At 42.9% G+C, this 23887-nt stretch overlaps 1 protein-coding gene across 2 annotated transcripts in view; it reads left to right on the forward strand.

Annotated features, from left to right (window-relative positions):
- RD3 (retinal degeneration 3) overlaps positions 1-23228 on the forward strand; it is a 27780-nt gene extending 4552 nt beyond the window's left edge. For both annotated transcript variants that reach the window (XM_018554807.1, XM_018554733.1), the window contains exons 2-3: positions 11234-11532; positions 22730-23228. In XM_018554807.1, the coding sequence (XP_018410309.1) occupies positions 11237-11532; positions 22730-23021 (588 nt within the window). In that variant the 5' untranslated portion in view covers positions 11234-11236 and the 3' untranslated portion in view covers positions 23022-23228. The remainder of the gene's footprint in view (positions 1-11233; positions 11533-22729) is intronic.
- Positions 23229-23887: the final 659 nt, after the last annotated feature.

Consider the following 23887-nt stretch of genomic DNA (forward strand, 5'->3'; position numbering starts at 1 on the left):
TCTCTCTCTGTTTCTCTCTCTCTCTCTCTCTCTCTCTCTCTCTCTGTCTCTCTCTCTCTCTCTCTGTATCTCTCTCTCTCTCTGTATCTCTCTCTCTCTCTCTGTATCTCTCTCTCTCTCTCTCTCTCTCTCTCCATTATGAAGAGTCACTTTAAACTTTATTCCTATTTTAATCTATGACAGAACCAACATTGGGACATAAAAAGAGTCACCGTGTATATCAGTTTTGGATAAAGTGGGGAAGGATTGGGTCCTCTGTTGAGTTTTTATTGTTGTCTGTGCTCCATGGAGGAGATTTACTCCTCTATTTGTACTGGTAACTATTGTAATTTAGAAATAAAGTGAGGGGTGAGATACAAAATGTTAGCACTATCCCCAGAACAAGAGTTTAAGGGAAGTGTTCCAATGGGGACACCTGTTCTAGGGACAACTAGCTATGAGCAGAATTTCCACTCTGGGGGATTTTCGTTAACTTCCTGTTGTGCCTTTGGGACAGGAGTCGATCGCAAATTTCCCCAATGATACACAGCCAGATTGCTGATTTTGATCTAATAACTTCCTTTGCTGTCTAACTGTATCCAAGAATGGTTATGGAGATGAGAAGGTGGAGGAGATAAGAAGGGAGGAGGAGATAAAGAGCGGTTATGAAGATGAGGAGGAGGTGATAAGGGATGGTTGATGGAGATGTGGAGAAGATGAAGATGAGGGGGAAGGAGATGAGGGGTGGTTATGGAGATGTTAAGAAGATGGAAATGAGGAGGGGGGAATGAGGAGGAGTTATGGAGATGATGAGGAGGGGTCTGTGTTCTTTGTAATTAATCAGAAATTAAGTAGGCAGGGCTCACACCACGTGCTTTGGAATTCAGAGACAATAATACAATGGGGAACTTTGTCAAAACTGGAGCAGACAGAATCTTGATCAGTTGACCATAGTAACCAATAGGCTTCTCTTTTCAGTTTGTTCAGTTAACCTTTGAAAATGAAAGAGAGACGCTGACTGGTTGACATGGGCAGCTGTTCCGGATTCTGTCTGCTCCAGTTTTGAAATTAAAATTCTCCTGATTGTGTTGTCATGTCAAAGAGGAAGGGAGGAACACACTATATTTCTGGCATCTCTTGCAGTGTGGTTAAAGGGATAAAACATGGGGAAATATGCTCGTATATGTTCTTTGGGGGGGGTTTGCTTGCATTTGTTCTAGTGAGTCACTGACACCTGATCAGTTCACGCTTATTTGAGGTAATCTATTCTTTAAATGCCAGGATGATAATGACAGCCCTAGATCATCTTCAAAAACTACGGTACTCCTATATTTTTGTCATGATAGATTTATTTTAAAGTAAACATGAAATAAAAATTAAAACCTTAATCTTCCAAAATCCTTTAATAACAAACACCTACAGCTGCCAACAGGTACCTATAGCTAGGCGTATTGGGGCCCCCCGGTGTGTTGTGTACTCTCCAACGCTTCTCAATTGGTCAGTGATGCAGCCCATCACACTAAGGGATGATTAGTATGATTCTGCGCACAGGAAGTGGGACAGGCCAAAGTCTGATATTTCTGCAGCAGTCAAGAATTGTGTAATAGAAAACTCTGTGTTTTGGGACTCCCTAGGACAGCGGTGGCGAACCTATGGCACGCATGCCACAGAGGGCACACAGAGGCCCCTTTGGTGGCACACGAACCTAAGCAGGGGTGTCAAATTCAGCAGGGTTAAATGTACAGTGGGGAAGCCGGCGCTCATATTGTACAAGTGATCTTGGACAAGTGATCTAATTTGTATCCAGCCTGCAGGTCCGTCCCCCCTCCTCCATGGCCCACCTGTCTAGTAAAAAAGAAAAAAAAATTGAAATTAAAAAAATAAAACAGTGGAAAAGTAAAAATAATAAAGAAAAAATAAAATGTTTAAATGTTTGAATATGTGTGTTTCCCTATTTTGCCTGCGGAAGCGATACTGAACGTTTTTTAAACCCCAGTGCCCAAACTAAAACACAATACCAAACTTATTTTCAGTGTTGGCACTTTGAGATAAATACCGTATTTTTCGCTCCAAAATGAGGGGGAGAATGTGCCTGCGTCTTATGGAGTGAATACCTATCGCCCGACGCCCGGGACATGCAGTTTCGGGAGCCGGGCGAGTAGTTTCTTTATGGACATTCAGCCCTGCTCCTGACAAGCAGAGCTAAATGTACAGTGGAAGCCGCTGCTCGTTTAATACAAGGGATCTAATTAGATCCCTTGTATTAAATCGAGCGGCGGCGGCGATCGTGTCCGCCCCCCGCCGCGGTTTTTGGGGTCCCCCGCTCCTCTGGAGGACCGTGACCCGTCACGGTCCCCCGTAGGAGCTCACCATAGAGCCCCTTGAGAAGAAGAAGAACATAGCTCTTCGTCTGCTCTGTGTGATTACTGAGACAGCGCCGCCTGTCTCAGCGGTCACTAACTGCAGCTTCTGTCACAGAAGCCCTGCGTCCTATCGTCCGGAGCGCCTCATAGACCGCAAAATACGGTACATTGATTTTGCGTTGCAGTTTGGGCACTCGGGCTCAAAAACGTTAGCCATCACTGCCCTAGCAGCTTGAGGTCAGGGCCGGTGCAAGGATACTGCAGTATGCCGCTTTTTTTTTTTTAAACAGGAAACTTTAAAACAGGTCCCCCTTACCTGTTTCTGAACCCTTGTAAGTCGCGGCGGCGGCTCTGCGGGCGTGTGTCCGGCCTGTGTGGTGAGCGCGGCGTACGCGGCATCACTCGTGTATGGAGCTGCGAACAGGCGGGCGTGAGAGGCTAGTGGGAAATTTACATTTTTGCCGACAAATCGAAAATGAAAAACATTGACAACATTTTCCATTGTTGATTTTAATCGACTAATTGTTGCAGCTCTAATACTGTATATACAATACAAAATAATACAATACAATGCAGCATACCACGTGCACTTTATCTTTGTTACATTACATACCACTCCCACTTCAGTCAGCTCCACAGTCCCGATACCCGATACGAGTCTGACCGTGGGATACCAAGAGAGGGTGAACCGAAAACGCCTCCTCGCTCGGATCCAACTTTCAAATGTGTGCACTGGAACTGGAAGTTTCCCCTCCAGGGGAAACTGGGGAATCTCTATACCTCTACATAGTCCTAGGTCTGGTCCTGTTCTTCCCATGGACCAGCCTATGTTTTAGAATCAGTCTCTCTCCAGAGACTCTGCATACAGTCTTAGACATCTGCTCTCCTGTACTCTCTCCTCCTTTCCCCTCTCGGGCGCCCCCTATAAATCAGCTCTCCTGGGACACAGAGTCTCCCCAGGCCAGAGCTTCATCTATCTCTAGGGCCCCATGGGGCATCTAGTGGCCATTGGCCGTACTGCACCTACCTACAAGCTTCATGCTCCCTCATCACCTCATGACGAGGGAGCATGGAGCCGGCTTCCCGGCCAATCAGGTAGCCGGGTGCTGCACCATTTCCCCCGCGCCTGGCTTCCTCAATGGCCAGAAAGCCAGCTCCATGCTTTCTCGTCACCTAGTGACGAGATGCATGGGGACGGCTTCCCTGCTAATCAGGAAGCCCGAGTGGTGAGTCATTACGCGCTGCCTGGCTTCCTTAATGGGACTTAATTCGTATTTGGTATCGACGAGTACCAAAAAAAATATTGCTACTCGATACCGAAAAACCGGTATCGGTGCATCCCTAGAAAATAATGTAAATTTGCCATTCATTACTGAATTTCAGGTCCACTGTGATTCATGTAAGGAGGCATACATACATGTTCATGCTAAGTGCACACTGACAGCTGAGGCTGTCGTTAGCAGCTGTACAAGGACCTCCAAATCTCTCTGTGGTGTAGGAAGACCCACTAATCCCAAAAGGTGCCAGTTTATGTCTAGACAAGATTGTCAGAAAATAAGTATTGTGAACAGGTCTGAGGAACAGGCTTAACCAGACCACAGGACGAGGACAATGGGCCAGTGATGTGACAACAGAATACCCCAACTGTATATAGGACAATTACTAAATGTTTGGCAAAACCCGAAGAATATCTTAAAGTCATAGTCAAATATTTAGCTGTTCCTGTGCCATGGAAGGATCAGCCGAAGCTACGGCTGGATCCTTCGGCTTCTTCGTGAATAACCCTCTTAGGGTTCATAGGAAAATCTATATTATAAAAGTATAAAAGTATGGACTATAACTGATAAGGTCTGTGCGCTGCTGAGCTTTAAAAAGCACAAAAGCATTTTGGCAAATCTGTATTAACCATAGGATGCCAAATCAACTCTCTTTGTCAATCAAACAGAATCTCACATGGGCAGGACATATCCAAAGAATTTGAGACAGACAAGACTACCAAAAAATGTTTTTTTTTCATTGGAAAACCAAGAGGAAAAATACTGACAAAAAGACTGAGAGGTGATCCAAGCCCACCCATTGCCTATCATATGTAAATATTAATAATAGCTGTGAAGGTTGATTTCTGGCCAGTCTCTTTGCACACCTGCAGCTTCCTATTGGCAACTGAATACATTGAGCAGCCTCAATAACCAGTTGAAAGGCATGAGGGCTTGAGAAATCAGGCCAGAGATCAACCACGGAAGCTGTGGTAGACATGACACAGTACTTAGCAAAGTCTGGGTTTTAGAGATACCCAGATACTCTGAGGGTAATTAAAAAATGCGAGTAGACAGCCAGTTCCAACTGTATGGATCTCCGGCCATCTTAGACCTGGTTCACACCTGGGCGTTTTACAGCGATGATCTACGCGTTGTAAAACGCCCAGCAAGTGAAATCCCATACTTTCCTATTGGCATGGTTCCCACCTGGGCGTATTTCAGCGCATAGGAACGCGCTGAAAAACGCCCTACGCCCAAAGAAGTACAGGAGCTTCTTTGGGCAGTTTTTCTGCGCGTTTCCATTGGTATTCTCGAGTGTGGATCGGGATTAACAAAGCGGTAACCCCAAGCCACACTCGTGAATACAGCGTACAGGTCTTACCTTGTACGCGAAGCTTGCTGTGTCCGTCCCTTGCAAGCGGCCGCGTCGCAGGGGTCGGAGCCGGCGGTAAGTTTGAAAGTGGAACAAAAACATTTTTTTTAAAAATAGAGAAAATAAGGGGATACAAAATAAAAAATCATACCGCCAGTGAAACGCGCGTTTCACTGAATGGAAAAACGTGCTAAAAAACGCGAAAAAAACAAGCTGAAAAACGAGCAGAAAAAATACGCTCAGGTGTGAACCCAGCCTTAGAGAGTATGGTGAGCCCATTTGAGACATGTACTGGTGTGTAAAAACGACTCCTGCCACATATGTAGGTCGGAGTGCTTGGTGTATTAGCACTGATTTTCTGTTCTTTATAGACACAGGGCATAGCACCGGAAAACATGTTGTACTAGATGCAGATAATCTTACTGAAAGTTTCTTTATTTACACTTGGTGAACTGTTGTTTGTTAATCTCTCACCTTCTCTCACCTTCTCCTTCATTTTACTGTTCCCAGTAGACAGTGCTAATAATCACCTATGTGATGCTGCACGTTCACCATTGGGAACTACTACTTACCCAGCAGCTGAGGCCTCTGATAAAACAGGCTAAAGCACCTGCCATAAGCAGTCTCAGCATCTCCCATGTGTCTGTGGGATGTATCAAAACTAATATTACATTGAAAATGATTTTATTAGGAAAGCACAGTTCTACTTTATAGGTATACAGTGTTTTTTTTTTTATTGTAATAAAATGCTTTATGTCATCTCATACATGCACAGAATTCATTTAATTTGGTGATAAGAAGAGTCTACATAGAGTGATACCTTTTGCAATCTTTGGAGTTAGGTTAGTTTTAGAACTTATGCAGCTTTAAACATATGAATGATGACATCCTAACCTACAGGACCCACCACCTTTTCCATCAAAGACAATATGCCATTATCCCAAAAATAGAAGCCACAATACTCTACCGATGACAGCAGACCTTCTGCTTAAAGCCCATCTTGGGAGACAGTTAAATATTCCAGTCCCCAGCCTCTGTGAAAAATAAAACAGCAGCTTGAACTGCTATACCCATACTACCTCCAGCCCTGTCCCCCACAGATTCAGCTAGTCACCAATTTATTCCTCTTCCGCTACCAAACCCACTTTCTGTGGACCCAGGGGGGTCATGGTTCTGCTCCCCTGTCCCCTGGACTGCAGAAAGCAGTGCCACATTCTTATATGACACCACTCTCTGCAGAATTTAGGATCTCCACATTTGCAGAGGAAGAAAATGGTGATGTGACCAGACCAGGTCGATAAATGTTTTTTTTCATAGGTACTCCAATGGGGAGTTGAGGTGACAAAAGGGTAGGAGGGAGTTGGGCTTTAAAGGGCAGCTCCAACCAAAATGTTTTTTTTTAGATTTGGGATAGAGTGGGGAAGGGTTACTCCTGTTGGTGTCCCACTTTGGGAGATTTACATTTAATTCCTGTGCGGTCAGTAAGGAATGGGAAGTGAGGAAAAATCTCCACCACAGAGAAACAGATGTCAATAATAAACATGGCAGCAGTTTTATTCTTCCCCAGCTAAAATTACACAAAAGGTTTTCCTGAAGTTGCACTTAACCCATTGAAAAGTGCAGGTCACTAACCAAGAGTCGGCTGAAACAAATGAAATGCGTGGTCCCTGATCTGTAGAGATTCTTGTGACTCCTCCCAGCAGCCATAACTAGACCTTCTCCTTTCACTTCATCAACGAGATCTATTTACAAGTGTTCTGTGGTGGTAAGAAGGTTTGACCCTATTTTGTGTTGCTAATCTGTCCCTTGTGAGGTACCACGAACAGTCTGTGACAAAAGACGAAATATGGTGTCGGCGTAATTATCTCCCTAGAAAACTTTTGTACATTATATGGTCCCGGCTGGAGGAGGCCCCCATTTAAGTCAATGTCTGATCTTCCTGACACGCTCAGTCATGCTGAGCAAATTCTGCTGGGGGTCAGCCTGTCTGATTTTTGAATCTCCATAAAGGGGTTGCTAGAGTTCAGTATTACATGGTAGTATGCCGTGTTCAAGGAATTAGGACATGAGGTTTTGTTTGGTCTAATAACAGATTTTGAGTATCAGGAAACCAGGTTAGTGTCAGGTAAATGGAGCAAATCCTGCACTAAACTGTCTAAAGCATCTGGGTTTCTTTAAGTTAATTATGGATGATGATGACGTGTTTCATAGGATATCTTGGAGGCCAGAGTGCGGTGAAGGCACTGGGAGGTATTGAGAGAAAAGATAAATGTGGTTAGCTGTCTTGGTGATTCAGAGAAGTGTGTCTCTTTGAAGAAGGCCCATACCATTTATCACCACCCTGAAGATTGTGTTAATTTAAGGGGTAATAACCTGTGTGGCTATCTTTGTGAATAGACTTTTACATTGATTTTAATATTTGGGATGCTAAAATCACACTAGTAGGAATAGCACAGGAAAAATGGGGCAGCATAGTGTCTTAGAGGTAAACACTTATGCCGTGCGACAGTGGGGTCCTTGGTTTAAATCTATGCTGGGATTCTTTCTGCATGGAATTTGCAGATTCTCCCTGTTCTGTGAGTTTCCTCCCACTCCCCAGTGACATGTTGTTAGGTTTATTGACTCTAAATTTGTATGTGTGTACAAATTTGCCCGGGACCAATATGTTCTCACATATTGGTCCCAGCCCCATGCAAATTAGGAGGGTTGAAGAAAGACCTGACAACTTACCTTGTAAACAAACTTCCCAGGAAAATTTGATGGAAAAGGTTCTCAAGCATACCAGACATGGTGGCCCATAGAATCTCAAAGAGTCAGATATGATGGAACAGATATCACACACACAGTGGTAAAAATACTACTATTTACAGAGCTAAATACATAAAGCATATTCTGTGTGTTTGTGAATTATGATCTGAGAGTTTTGTGATAATTATGTTATGGCATCAACAAAATAACACCAGAAGAAGAGCTTTGTGAATTGAGCCTACTGTCTTCATTTCCACAAATGGAACCCAAACTGTCTAAGCTGTTCATTCAGTGACAATGAGATGGTTGAACAACCTATTATGATATCATGGAACTCATGGAGCGCTATTATATCAGAGTCATACAATGGAGCTGCACGTTGTTCTTAACTAGAGATATAAGGGACCTCCCTCTATTTTACTATATAGAAGATTAAAGAGACCCTGTCACCTAACTGAAAAAAGGCCAAATGAAAAGGAAGACTTGTAATACTTAACCGTCCCGATGTCTGATGTCCGTTTTGTGGGAAAGCTACTGCTATCTGAAGAATCTTCTGCCTTCAACACCTTTAGGAGTGTTGGATGTCTGTTCCCCCTAATCAGCTAGACCCTACGTCACTATAGTGCACAGTTGAGACGTAGAGGCTGGCAGATTGAACCACAGAAAGCAGTGGAGGATAGGGCCTTTCACAAAACTGGTAATGTGCCTGAAGCAGAGGGAGATTCTTCAGCAAGAGTTATGTCTTCAATACGGCAGAGATGTTAAGGGCCTGTTTCGATGTGCTTTTGTCACTATAAGCTGGTTCTGCATTTTCATACAAGTCTATGGAGATGCAAAACCCACTTGAAGCATGTGAAATGCGGATCACAAGGAGGGGAGTGCAACTGCAGAATTCTGAATGATCTTAGAGGTGTATCAAACTGATGTCAAACTGATGCTATTGACTCAAGCCCAGAGCCATTGAAACAGGTCCTAAAAGAGAGAAAGAAAAACTACACTGAATGACAGAGAGCCTGTGGCTTACCTACGGACCTCTACGTATTCAATACAATAACAAAAATGTGGAACAGCAAGCTTGTAAGAATCCATTTGTGTCTGATATGGAGTTCAGCTTTAACTGACTTTCTGTCATACCTTAATCAAATGTAAACATTTCTAAAATTCCAGCTGTACCTTATCTACACTAATATTTCTGGTGCCCTTTATAGGACTCATTCACACAGCTGAAGATGCCCGTACTGTGTGAATGAAGAATTTGTCACACCTCATTCACGCTGTATGCTGTCTGTGTCCATGGGCATACATCCACGCCTGTACCCAGTTTCCTGCTGTATTCTGTCTGCGTCCATAGGCATACATCCATGCCTGCACCCAGTTTCACGCTGTATGCTGTCTGCGTCCATGGACATACATCCATGCCTCCACCCAGTTTCACGCTGTATGCTGTCTGCTGTCTGCGTCCATGGACATACATCCATGCCCGCACCCAGTTTCATGCTGAGATGTGCAGGAAGATGCATACAGTCTCAGCATCTGTCACTCTGCCATTTATTTTTATAGGCTGCCAACCCCTGCTGCACACAGACACCTGTACTCCCGGGCTCCCCCTAGCCACACAAACAAACGCTTCATTCAGGCTCTACGAACCTCTATGTCTGTGTGAATGAGGCCTAAGGTCTCGTTCACACCTAGGCGTATTGCATATGCGCGTCTGTCGCGCGGTTTTTTACCGCGATTTGCGGTAAATTCGCGCGTTTCCGAAGGCTACTTGGCTGTAGCCCAATGGAAACGCGCAACAAAACGGCCCAAAGTAGTACCTGTACCTTTTCAGGCGTGGGCCGTTTTGTAGCGCGTTAGGGACGGGCGGAAATACGCCAAGGTGGGAACGAGACCATTGAATACAATTGGATTTATATTTTTGAGCGTTTTGTAGAGCGTTCGTCGAGCGTAGAACGCGCTACAAAACGTTCAGGTGTGAACGAGGGCTTAGACTCCAAAACCTGCAACATTCCCAACAATCTCAGGAACGCCGGGTAGGTATGTGTTAATTAAAATACACTCTTTTGTCAGTTAATTAAAATACAGTCTGTTCTCAGTTCATCACCCCAGTGATTAACACCCAGCTTCTCAGTTCTGTGTCATCTGTAGGTGGTGCCACACATGGACCGCTGATAGTCTTTGACTGTGAACAAAATGGTTTATCAAATCAGAGCTATATCACTTGTGAGGAGCTCAGTTATATATAGAAATCCAGGATTAACTGTAATTGCCAGGAGCAGAGAGTCTCTCCAGACGGGGTATGCTAACCCTCAAAGGAGCTTAAAGATTCTCTTGGTATTAGATTGTTTAGTGAAACAGGTTCACAGAGTTTAATAGACTTTAAATTCATCTGTATACCCTACCAGACAAACACAGGACATTTAGACATTCACAAACTGAAGTGTGCTACATGGCAACCAAAAAGAAATAAAAAGATAAAGCTGAACTCTAGACACATATAAATGAAACAATGTAATGAAGCTCTGTAATCATGAATACACAATTAAATGTACTTTTAAATGCAAGCAGTGAAAGTACCTGAATTTGACTTGGTATCACGCACCTGGTGGAAGCCGAGATGACAAGAGGGCTTCTCCTAAACCTCTGGACCAGACACCCCTGAATAAAAATGCAGAGAGTAAGAGGGCACGGGTGTCGATAGTCCAGACCACAGAAAATAGCTGTGCAAGACAGTGGTACACCCAGGATGGAAGCATACAGTAGTCAGGACAAGCAAAGGTCGGTGCCAGGAAGACAGATAACAGGCAGGGTAGCAGATACAGTGTGCCCTCATAGATTAGGTTGCTCATATGCCTGTTGTTACATAATTAGCAGAAGATGACCCTGTGTATGTTGGAAATGCAACAGCATATGCTGATATGCACTGATTGTATTACTGAGATGTAATATGCCTTTACGAGCTGTAGATGGCAGTGTAGTGCAATGTTACTCTGTATATGCATGCTTATCTATGATACACAGGAAGTTTTCCTATCTATATGTTTTCCTTACAATGCTGTATTCAGATGTAATATTCTTCTAAGCAAGTAAAACTTAATTCAACATTCCTCACAGATCTTAGTGCTTCATCTTAATACTTAACCGACAGTGTATTGGGGCACATCTTCTCCTAATACTGCTCTGCCACCTGGTATCAGGCTCTTGCAGTCCTTGCACAGCAGAGGTTAGACTGGAGGATGAAGAAACAGCGCAAGGAGTCAATTAGTTGTGCTGCGTTGCTCATGTGGAGATAGGGGGTCTGGTCATTGTTTCAATTGGTTTTATTTAGTAATTTAATAGCAACCTACTGTACAATAATATCCTGGAGTAATTTTTGAATAAACTGATCTTCTAAGATTTTCTGATGATATCAATCATAAAATCATATGACAGCTGACATAGTTTATTATGTAATCCGTGATTTTTTTTCCTCTTTATGTTTTTTAACATTACAATGCTTTTGTTTGTTTCAGGTAATGGCGCTGACGTCTTGGTTTAGGTGGAATGACTCCAACTTAAGACTGCCTCACAGGAGCCCATCCGACATGGTGGTGGATACACTTATGATGGAACTCAGCTGGCAGATGAAGCAGGCTGAGAAACAGCATCGTGAGAAGGAGAATGAGTATAGGAAGATCAAGACTGGGGTGGACTACAGCTGGCTGGTTAGTTACCCAAAGCACAATTATGACATCAGCCCCGGAGAGAGGCTCCAATTGGAGGATTCCTGCAGCAGGATCCACCCATCTTACTGTGGGCCAGTTATCCTCAGGTCAGTCTGACTTTTATGCTTGTGATTTGTAAAGTTTGCCCAGCAGTTGACAACTCTACAATCCGAAGAAAGTAGTTACTCAACCCCTCCCCATCTTTTGCTAAACCCATCCCTTCTATGGTCCCGATATCCCTTCTATGGTCCCAATACCCCATCTTTTGCTAAACCCATCCCTTCTATGGTCCCAATATCCAATAAGAGCACCCTTATTTGCCACTGAGAAGGTTACGTTGGAAAGTTGGATGTCACAGTTTAGCCTCATAGTCAAGAAGTCCTAGGTGTAGTGCCCTGACTCTGGCAGTCTATCCAATCTCCCACTGCAGGGAATGGTTAGCTCAAAAGATGGAGAAGATTGCGCACACAATGACAGGATTAGAATCTACCACATCATTTGTTATAGCTGGATACATTACACAACAGGACCAAACTATGCACTCTTATTGGTCACTTGAATACTCCATGGTCGGACCACTTACTAGAGCCCCCCAACAAAATTACAGTGATCTCTGGGCGTGAGATCATCCACACAGAGGGAACACGGGGTTGGAAACAGGTGTGGGATTCCAGCAAGAGTCAACCTGCCCAGGCACTTAGACCTGGCATAGATACATTCAATGGGAGGGTCAACTTGCCTTAAATGGGCAAAGTGTGAGTCTCCTAAATGAATATGTCCATAGCTGTCAGCCTGTGCCCTTATGTATTGTAAACTGCAGCACCTCAGGTAGTAGATATCAAATAATTATAGCATAAGATATTAGATAGATGACAGCCACAGAACAGCAGAAGATGCACCTCGAATAGCCAAGATGGTGGTGGTTTTGGCATCTTGCTTTTGTTAGATAACATTCTCATTTTTTTGTGGGGAAATTCTTTATACATTCTCATATTTATATACGTCACCATGTTATAGGCCCTGGTTTGATAAGTTATTAGTTAATGCTCCCTAATTGCATGACATTGTGTAATGTGGTCACTGTGACATTTTTGGTGTTTAGTTTGTTGAAGAATATCTGAAGCCAGAAGTTTTTTTGTTTTGTTATGTTGAATAGAGTGGTGGAGGGTTTTCTGTCTCATTAGGGAAATGCCCTCTTAGACAGTTGTCTTGAGAACAAGTGTCCCTATTGGAAGATTTCCCCTCTATTCCTTCTCTGGGGGCCACTCAAAATGTAGTATTTCTGAATTGTGACATTGGTGACCAGGACAAATGAAGAGAGTAAAGACACAGAAAGCAATAAAACCCAACAGTGGTTCTTAACCCTCACCACACTCCCAAATCCAAATGTAAAAATATGGCATATTACACTTGATCATTGTTCCAGATTTAAAGGATAAGCTTTAACACTGTGAGTTGTATTTGAATACTGGTTGGACTGTTATTGAATATGTAGCTTTTAATATCTATATTGCTAAGTATTCTTGTAGCAACTTTATCATGGGGAAGAGGGAGAGGGGGATGCTGTTGGCTATAAAGTGTAGGCACCTAGAGCTCCCAGGTCCCCATGACTAGACCCAAATGTTGGGCCACTTTGATAAATAAAGCTCTAAAATTTTCTGGTAATGCCAAAGCTTGCCCACTCTTCCTGCCTCCTGCACGTTTGCTAATGGACAGTTTGGCAGTCCTTCATGGTAATGGGCCAATAGGAATGTGTTTATGGGGTGTGGGAACGAGTGGCAAGAAAAGTACCAGAAAGTGTTGGGTCAATTGAAGCCTTCACCCCCAAACAATTCCAGACCTAAAATCTAAAACTAACAGACAGGAGAGGACGTACAGCAACAGCTGCTCCTGGGGACTCCTGTTCCAGGAATACAGTATTTGTTTAGGTCAGGGAGCCATTTTTGTAGAGCTATGTCTTATTTTGACTATAAAATCCAACTCCATTTTTTTTTTTTTTTACGTTTCGGCTAGAAAAAATTAAATGTTAGATCTTCCATAGGGGTGATTTCTCTCCTGTCTTGATCCTACGACTTTCACCTGGACAGAAAGAGAGAGAAAATTATCTTCAACAGAGAACAATAAATCTTAACAGAGGCTATAAACCTTCCTCTCAGTACTAGAACTTTTCTTTGGTACTGCTGTCTGTGTCCCCACTGTAGATATTTCCCCTCACTTCTTGTTCTGTTAGACACCAATGAAATAAGCAGGGAGGGGGGACATTTTCTCTCACTTACCATTCAATGAAAGTTGGAAAAATCACCCTTCCAAAAGTTTTGGCTGGAGGTAAGCCTTACGTCGCCTTTAAAAACAAAAGAAAATGAGCATGAAATATAATAAGGAATCTCCAGGATTCAAATGACTGGAAACCTCTTTTGTGGGCTTAAGAAACTAGAGGATCACCAACACTCAAAAATATTTTGTTTAAATCCTTGTGTTCATTTATACGAAAGCAGCATCACATTCATCAGCTAGCCAATGTTTCGGGGCCACGCAGGGTCCCTTCATCACGGCCCCATCCATATTTATCAGTACAAGCACCATATCTGTTACTGGTTCCAGACCCCGTAAGGAGTGCAGGACATACATCCGTACGCTACATCTCTTTGGGCTTACACACACATAGGCCGGTTTTTAGAAATGTAAACTCTCAATCTAAATTTTTTAGAATAAATAACAAAAACCTTGCCGGCCGGTTAGAGGTGCACAGGGAGGCCCGTTCTATCAAATTCGTTCTCATTTTAATATTTAAAACCTTCAAACAATCTCCCATTCAGAATCTTCTCTTTTGCAAATCACCAGGCTACGACTGTGGTCCGTAAATTGCTAACAGCGCCATGGCAACCGAGAACTGGTCAGACTCATGAGCACATAATTTAATCTGCCATCATCTTCCGAACAAATAGTTACATTTTTCAGGGTAATGAACACCATTGATGATGTCTTACAGATGAGTGCTGGGAGATACGAACTATACATGTCCTGATCAATACAGTTAAAATAGCAATTTCTGTAAGTAAGGGAAAATATAAAGGGGTTTGGGTCAGTTTTCTTCTATTTCTAATTGAAATGTTTTTTTCACTGATGAGAGTACAATAGCAGAGGCGTAACTAGAACCTTCAGGGCCCCGGTGCAAGAAACCATGAAGGCCCCCCCCCCCCCAACCGCCATGGCACCGCATGGTTGACAGGAAGGCTGCCCAGCAAGCGTGGGACCTCGGGCAGCCGCTTGCTTAAAATTTTAGTGCCGGTGTTCTGTCGAGCGCCGACCCAGTATCTGCGCTTGCGTACAGACGGGATTAACGAGGAAACCGGCATTTATTTACAAAGTATTCGTTTGTAATGGTTAATTGTGATGTTAATAATATGCCGTCAATGGCGGTGAATGACGGGTGGAATATTATTAACGGTCACAATTAACAATTTAAACGAAATACTTTATAAATAAATCCCTGTTCCCTCAATAATATTGGTCTGTGCACAAGCGCAGATTCGACTACATCGGCGTTCTCGACAGAACACCGGTATCTGCGTTTAGTATCGGGGCATTTTCACGAGTATAATTACTTGTGAAAATGGCCAGTATTAACACTGGTGTATCCCTACTTAAAAATATAATGCATTGCTGGGACTTGTAGTCCTACATAGTTGGTGCTATTCTGCATTGCTGTATAATCATCATACAACAATGCAGAATACCACCAGCTATGCGGGACTACAAGTCCCAGCAATACATTATAATAAGTCAGCTATGCAGAATGCCACCAGCATCCCCGCCCCCACTATAATGCATTGCTGGGACTTGTAGTCCTACATAGTTGGAGCTATTCTGCATTGCTGTATAATCATCATGCATCAATGCAGAATACCAGCAGCTATGCGGGACTACAAGTCACAGCAAAACATTATAATAAAAGTCAGGTATGCAGAATACCAATACACCAGCATCCCCCCCACTATAATGCATTGCTGGGACTTGTAGTCCTACATAGTTGGAGCTATTCTGCATTGCTGTATAATCATCATAAAGCAATGTAGAATCCCACCAGCTATGCGGGACTACAAGTCCCAGCAATACATTATAATAGAAGTCAGCACTACAGAATCCCACTACACAACACACACACTCCCCCCCCCTCTTCCCACTCCAGACTTACCTTCCTTCTCCAGCAGGGCCCTCTTCCTCGTCTCCCCATTCAGGGGGCGGGGCTAAGAGGGTCGGGTCCTCACACAGCAGAATGTGCTGCCCGGCAGTGCCTGCAGCATATTCTGCTGGTGACAGTCTCTCCCATCCCTGCCACACAGCTGCCCGTACATGCTGCGGGCGGCTGTGCGGTAGGGAAGGAGCGGCACTCTCTCGGGGGGGCCCTCTTCTTCCTCGCTGGCCCCCCCCCAAGTGGCGGAACTCCAGGGCCCCCTGGTAGTTCCGCCAGTGTACAATAGTAGTTGTCTCCTATTAAGGAAGAGGCGGCCCTCCCTCGGGGGGGCCCTCTTCTTCCTCGCTGGCCCCCCCCCAAGTGGCGGAACTCCAGGGCCCCCTGGTAGTTCCGCCAGTGTACAATAGTAGTTGTCTCCTATTAGACATGATTAGACATGATAAAACCTTGGAGAGAGACGTCCATTCAGAGAGGAGTCACTCCAGAGATTCATTCAGTGGGTCTGATCTACCAAAGCATATGAATGTTTGCTGCTGGAATAGCCAAATCGTATCCTTACCATCTTTATTATGCACCTGCGATGTGCACCGTACTGTAGGTATTGAACATCAGTGTACGATCAGCTTGGCAGGTTCAGGGATTGCAGTTACTGTGTGCATATACTGTACATCCATGTATTGATGTGCACACATAATGCAAGCATACCATAGCATATTATGCCTGCTCTTCATGATTTGGTTTTGTAAAACAAGCCCACTGATTGTACACATTTTAGCTTGAGTTATTGAGCTCTACAATATGTTTTAGCAAGTGAAGGAGAACTATTGCGAGTGTTAAATATACAGCTCGAGAAATGAAAGATCACAAACCGCTGATTGCTCAGCTCTTGGTCTCCGCACTGTCACTGATCCCCACAGGGATTCCCCTCTCCCCTTTTCTGATTTCTTCCAGCGCTTATTGGAGAGAAAGACAGAGAAGGGGGCGGGCACAGATGGCTCTGGCTATAGAGAGGCGAAGCCAGCTGTCAATCAGGTAGCAGGGTGGATCCTGAAAATATTGCCGGGATCCTTCCTGGCTACAGAGCGGCTCTCTGCTGTCAGCTTATAGCGGCCAGTAGTCCGCTATATGCTGACTTTTGGTCACAGGAGGACATTAGTAAATGTCCTCCTATGACCCAAAAGAGAACTATAGCCAACAAAAGGTTTGGCTATAGTTCTCTTTTTATGAAAAAATACATAGCTACTTGTCCAGCAAAACTGCAAGTACATTCATTCAAGTGCAAGTTAACTGTTGTGAAAATAGGACAAATCAAATGGGCTTAATGTATTTAATCCTAAGGTCGAATGTTCTTCAATGGGTTCAAAAAGAACAGGGTGAACAGGGAAGGTACCGCATTATGACCACTAGATAGAGATAAGGATTGTAAGAAATAAATACATGTTAGTAACATGATTAAATGTTACTATTTAAAGAGAATGCTAGGGAGAATGAGCGTATAAATATATCCACTGCTATCCCTGTAGTAGCAATGGTTACATTTACAGTACATTATCAATCCCTCCAATGGTCTCTAAATTGTAACACTGTATCTTGTTACTAACATGTATTTATTTGCTATGATCCTCAGCTTTATCTTGTAGACATAATGGGGTATTTACTGCTCTTTATGAACGAACCTATTAAAGAACATTCAACCAGAAAAGAAAATAAACTAAGAACACTTCTTTCTGTTCCATTCTCACAACGGTTGGTGAACTTGCACAGAAGAAAAGTACCTGCAGTTTAGATGAATAAGATATGCAACTTTTTCTTAATAAATAGACCCCTATGTGTATGCAAACCCTAAATAATTTTTAGTACGCTTGGCATCATGCCTCACTGTATACAGTTTTATTAAAGCAAATACTTTTTTTTGTAAATCTGATACAAAGTTTTTGATGTGTACACTCCTTCAGTTGGCAATTTGGCTGCTCTTAAACTGACACTAAACTCCGGAGTTAAATCTTAAAAATGCATTCAAGTACCTTCACTGTTAACATAAATGTATTTTATTTGTGTATCACTCGGCTGTAGATCCTCAAATCATCTCTGAATTGGTGCTGACACTGTCCTTCCTTCTGGAGGGTGGCTGCTTTTGTTCCCCATGGTCCCTGTATGTGTTGTAAAGTAGTCACCGCTCCAAGCTCCAAGCCGTGACAGACTACAATCTCAATACAAATGAGTAAACTAACCGTGAGATTGTAGCTCACCTATACCCGGGAGTACTGTGTATTTCATTTCACTCATGGGGCAGCAAGTCAAAGTGTGTACATCATGCTGGGCAGGGTGATCCTTTGACTTTGTTAAGGAACTTTGATAAATTTAAGGGCTAGTTCACACCAAGTGCGGCGCAGATGCAGAGCAGTTACAGAACGGATCAAAACTGCGCCCAATGTATTCCAATGGTATTTTCGGCTCTAGTTCACACTGCAGCGTTCAGTTCCAGAGCATGTGGAAAAACTGCAGCATGCCCTATTTTTTCTGCTCTGGAAGGCACCACAATGCATTCAAACTCATCAAAACCGGCCCGGAATGCGGCAAAAATGCGGCAAAACACACTGCACTGCATGTGCAGAAACTCATGCAGACTTGGTCTGCATTTGGTGTGAACAAGCCCTGAAGGTTAAAAATTCAATCTAAGTGTTATGGGAGAAATAAATTGTAAATTTTGTGGCTGGGGTCAGGTTACATTTTACACTGAGTGGCCAGATTATTATGACCACCCCATCAGTACTTCGTTGGGCCACGAGATGACTCCACGAGATGACTTCTTTGGGCCGCCTCGTGACTCCACGAGATGTTGAAAGGTGATGCGAGGAATCTGACACTGCACTGTTGCCCTTCTGTTGTCTTGTACCAGTCTTGCCACTCTCCGTTCTGCCCTAACATTGACTAGTCGCTGACGGCCACAATTCGCACGTTCAGACCCAGATTTTCGGCTGACAGTCCAGTCTTTAAACACTTTAACAACAGGTGCTCTTGAACATTTAACGAATTCTGCTGTTTTGCTGATACTCGCTCCATGGCTCCGAGCGCCAACAATCATCCCACGGTCAAAGGCTGTTAAATCGTGTTGTTTACCCATATCTTCAGAAAAAAAGCACTTCTACTGTCGTGGTAAACAACCTGCCCCCCTATTTATAATGGTCTGGCCCTCTAACAACTTCAGCGCCAAATTATAGCTAATTTGCCTACAAACGTCATGTGGTCATAATAATCTGGCCACTCAGTGTATATATGCATTGTCATAGTGTTACAACATAAACATTTCTATTTATGTTTTCCTTTTTATTTGCTATTTTGCCTTCTCTAGATACTTGTATGTAAGGGGGTGTGTTATGTTTTTATATATTTTTTCCTTATTTATTAGTTTTTGTCCAGGACTCATATACAGTTTTAAAGTCAGTTTTTGTCAGTTAAAGATCAAATATTGATTATTCTATATTTACTATTTCCAGCCAACAGGTGGAGCTTTAAAATATTTTTCATATTCAGTTAAAAAGAAACAAACAGCGTTAAAAGGAAAGGCTTCTGTAGTGTTCTCTCTTTAGAGCTGCTAAAGGAAAACCAGTGTCACAGTTGCACCTTTTTATATGTTAATTTGAATGATAAAGATTTTATTTAAACAATCAAAAAAGTTAGAAAAACTCATAACAAATAAAATTGAGGGAAAACCGTTAGTTTCCCTTTACAGGAGCCTTAATAACTAAAGGCTGCTGCATCACTTCCCCCTTCCCCCCCCCAACCCCCCCGCCTCGATGGCATTGACGAGTATAGGAATTCCTATATATGACAGCACCATCTAGGGGCACTAGTGCATGCAAATGGCCAGGCAGAACTTAAATGAACCCCTTATAGATTTTTCTCATTCAGCCCCATGTGCTGAACGAGAAAAAACTCTTGATTCCCCCATCCACGCTAACAGCCAGCGTGCCTCTGTCAAAATACCAGAAGAGTGATTGCAGCCCATTGACTGCAGTCAATGTTTGCCTAAGAATTTTTTTCCTGGCTCGTTTTTTAGGTCAAAGGTTGCTGGACAGGCGGCTACCAACAGGGTTACCCATGGAGCAAATTTTAGCCTGTTTATCAAGAACTGGCTGAAATTTGCTCTGTGTATGCCCAACTTAAAATGGCTGTAGAAGTGCAATCCACTATTATGAAGTATGTGTCCAGTATTAGATTGTAAACAAATCCCCAGCACTTGATCCAGCTAATCATTGTCTGAAGATATGGCCTAACTTGTAGACTAAATTGTGCCTGAATTATGCTTAGCAATGCTCACAGGTGACTCATACTTGAAAAAGTTTGCTTACGTACTTCTTAAATGTTAATACAATACGGCATAGATTTTTACTGATTTGAGATGTCTAAAAATTGTATTTAGGGATATCTGACGTTTTTAATCTAGTGGTACAAAAGTATACACTGTACAAAAGATTAATGAGCCTGCTGAAGGTGACACAGAAAGCTGCCAAGCCATGATGGTGAACAGCGGTGTCACCTTCTTTTATAGGATGGCTAGGCTCTCAGTCACAAGGCTGGCTAAAGAGAACTTAATATGTGTTAGCAGTTAGAATGTTTAGTTTGTGTGTATGGAGCCAACTGGCTGGAGTTCCAGTGTACATCACACCTACAAGAAGGACCATTGCGTAGGAGAGAGACAGAGGGGGTGACCGAGCTTTTCTCTAGCTCTTCCTGCTTTGCCGCTTGCCCTGGTGCTTATTACAAAACTGACATAAAGCACTTTAATTACATTTGTCATCTGTGTGACAAAGAATCAAAAAGGCCAAGCTTGTGTACTTCACCTTTACTGTTTATAATGAATTCAATTAGATCAGAGACATAATTAATAATGGAGCTTAGACAGAAATGAATAGATTCATTAAAAATCCAATTTGAGATGAATCACTGCTATTCTCTGAGAGACATAATAAAGTAAATGTCTGAAGAACATGAAATTATGAGTAGAGCCTTCATTTGTCTAAAGGTACCTACAGACAATGAGAAAGCTTACCCAATCCAGATGTATTACGGCGGGATCAGAGAATGTTTGTATACTTGTAGTCTTTTCCCGATTTGTCTAGCGAACTCTGCTTGGTATGATTGCTCAGAATCTGTTTAAAGGTAACAACAGACTATAAGGATACTTGCCCTATCCAACCATATTAGGGTATGCTCAGAGAACATTTGTATACCTGTAGGCTATTCCCAATGTGCCCAGCCAAACCTGCTTGGCATGATTGACCAGGATTTGTCTAAAGATACCTACAGACAATGAGAAAGCTTGCCCAATCCTGTCATATTAGGGTGGGCTCAGAGAACATTTATATACCCGTAGGATTTCCCTAATGTGCCCAGCCAAACCTGCTTGGTATGATTGGTCAGGATTTGTCTAAAAGTACCTACAGCTTGCCCAATCCAGCCTTATTACGGTAGGCTAGAGAACATTTGTATATCTGTAGTAGGCTCTTCCCAATGTGTCCTTCTAAACCTGCTTGGAATGATTGGCCAGGATGGATCACCCCTCCGCCCAATACAAACCAACATCACAGCCATAGCCATAAACATATAAATCTGCAAGTTCACCAACTGGTAACGATGACCCTTTCCTGGCACACTCCACTGGTCATATCATAAATGCATAGCTGGCCATAGCTTCAGGTTAATGTGAAACATTGCATTGCATGAATATTTTGTAGTTTCACTGCAGCCAGAGACAGAGCTTGGGGCTCCTTTTCACACTTGCCAGACTAGTCTTACCTAAATTGCTAAAAAATGCCAGTTTACAGAGCTCAATAGCTTAAACTCAATTTAAGGGTCATATCACACAGGTGATCCTGTTGCTGGTGAAAACTTGCCAGGGATAGGAATGGTTTGGAGGGTACAGCAGGGGATGAAAACACTTACCTGACTGCATCTGTCACTCCTTCGCCAACTGGAAGAGCGAGGCAGCGCTTTCTTGCTCAGAAATCAGGTTTTGTTGCTCCCAGAATGAAGTAAGCTACAAAACATCCCACGCTGCTGGAAAGACAGGGGACCGTACTTGTAGTCTTGGTGAACAAGTACCTACACAACACTGACATAATTTTGGGCTGTGCCCCGCCATCAGAAATCATCTCGGATGCTCAGGCTTTCCCAGAGTTTTCCACCTGGCTTGTCTCCTCTCCTACTGCTGCCCATTGTGTGAGAGTGTTTCAGCACCATTCCTGTGTGACCTTGCATTCCATTGGAAGACATCTGTGGTGATATTCCATTGCATTATTTAATTATATTTTAATAAAGTAGTTTTATCTGCACTATCCAGTGCGCTAGTTTTATCTGCACTATCCAGTGCGCTAGTTTTATCTGCACTATCCAGTGCGCTCCGTTACTTTTTTAAAATGTATTTTTTCATATAAATGTTGGCCTTTGTCAATATACACAGAGCTTGCGAGGATTCTCGGAGTTGCCTAGTACCAGTAAAGCGCAGTACATTTGAAGTTTGCATCAAAGTTTCAATCAGAGACAGAGAGTGTGAAGGCAAACAACTACTGCTGTACTCTTTGTTTAACTAACCCAGAATGCTCTTTGTTCTTTTGGCATAGTTGCACCTAGTTAATTTGTAGGACCAAAATTTTTATATATAGTTCAAAAATGGACATAACACTAGTTTAGAAACTTATGAAATGTTGTTAAAAATTTACAAAAAACATTAAACTTTGTTTAAACCAGAACTAGGCAATTCCACAAAAAATGACCCAGTACAGCTATTTAAAACCTACCCACCTGCAAAGGAGTTTTGAAGCTTCTATAATGATTTAAATACCTGGTGGTCATGCCACTGATGAAACCTTAAATAAGGTGACAACACTGATTAGACTTTAGTGCATTAACTGCAGTGTTGTATCATTGTTCAGTGCTTCTTTGTCACACCAGCAAGTAAGTCTACTTTCCAGCAGCCACGTATATCAGAAATAAATATCAGCTTTGGGTGGAATTACAGAGCCCAACAGTTTATTGATACATATAAAATACAGATAAATCAAAGATAACTTTTGAGTGGACTGAACCATTCATGATCTGTTTTTCAGATTCCGTCAACTGGTGGCAGAGTACGAGCCCGACGTCCAGGAAGTCCCTCATCTCTTCCGATCCGTCTTACAGGAAGCAAATGAGAAGATGAAAGAGGAGGACGATGCAAAGAAACTGGCCAGGCAGTGGAACACCAAGCGAGCCATATCACTCACCACCTTCAAGTCTCGAGCCAGGATCTATCCTTTCGCCAGTGACATTAAGACCATTTCTGAGGACGTTGAACGGGAGTTAGAGCCCACTAGACGCGTGTGGAGCATGCCAGAGTTCCGCACCACCAAAGAGGACTGAAGTTCCTTGGGCACGACCGGGTGCAGAGAATGTGAAAACCAATATGAACAATTTTGGCCTTTTTTTGCACTTACTGAGGGATAAGAGTTACATATTCGAAGAAGACAATAGAAATAATGTTCTTTTGAACGAAAGTGTTATTTTTGAAATGATTAGTCATTTATATTTTGTTCTGTCATTGTGTAGCATCTTAGCTTTTCCAGTGGAACTCCAACCAACAGCTGAGCTTCCTGTGACATTCTGTAAACTTTTTGAGAATTCTCTGTATATACAGTCTATATCTTTTTAGTTGTGTGGGTCTAAAGGGTGTGTGTGAGGTTATTTTAGGGCAAGTGTCCTTTAAAACACTTGTCCTGAGAGATATACATGGGCTGACCCTCCTTTTTCAATATGTTAGTTGCCTGGCTATCATGCTAATCATGTGGCTCCAGTTCTTTATGACTGACCCAGATCAGCAGTCCAGGAGAGGTTCAGAGCTGTAAAGTTGACTTGAAAAGTATTGGATGATGCACGGAGTATAAAGGATTACTCTTGTAGCTTAGAGTCAGAGGTGAGAAGCCTCCTGACAGTTGCTGCCGTGTCATTTGGCTATATTCAGGCTGATAGCAAAACCTTTTTTTTATGTAGGAATAGAAATATCTAACAGAGCCCTGTTGTTTACACTCCTCTTACCTACAGGGCTCTGTTATGTGATGCTGTTGTGCACACTCAGGAGACAGTGGGATTGATTTACTAAAGGCAAATAGGATGTTCACTTGACATGGAAGTTTGCCCTTAGTAAAGCAACCCCACTATGTTATCCAGATGATGTCGGATTGTTGGCAGAGCAGCAGCGGTCAGGCTTCAGTTGACCTTTCACCTCTTAC

This window comes from Nanorana parkeri, unplaced genomic scaffold (genome assembly GCF_000935625.1).
Source record: "Nanorana parkeri isolate BGI_ZX_2015 unplaced genomic scaffold, ASM93562v1 scaffold1, whole genome shotgun sequence".
In the NCBI taxonomy this organism is placed as follows: Eukaryota; Metazoa; Chordata; class Amphibia; order Anura; family Dicroglossidae; genus Nanorana; species Nanorana parkeri.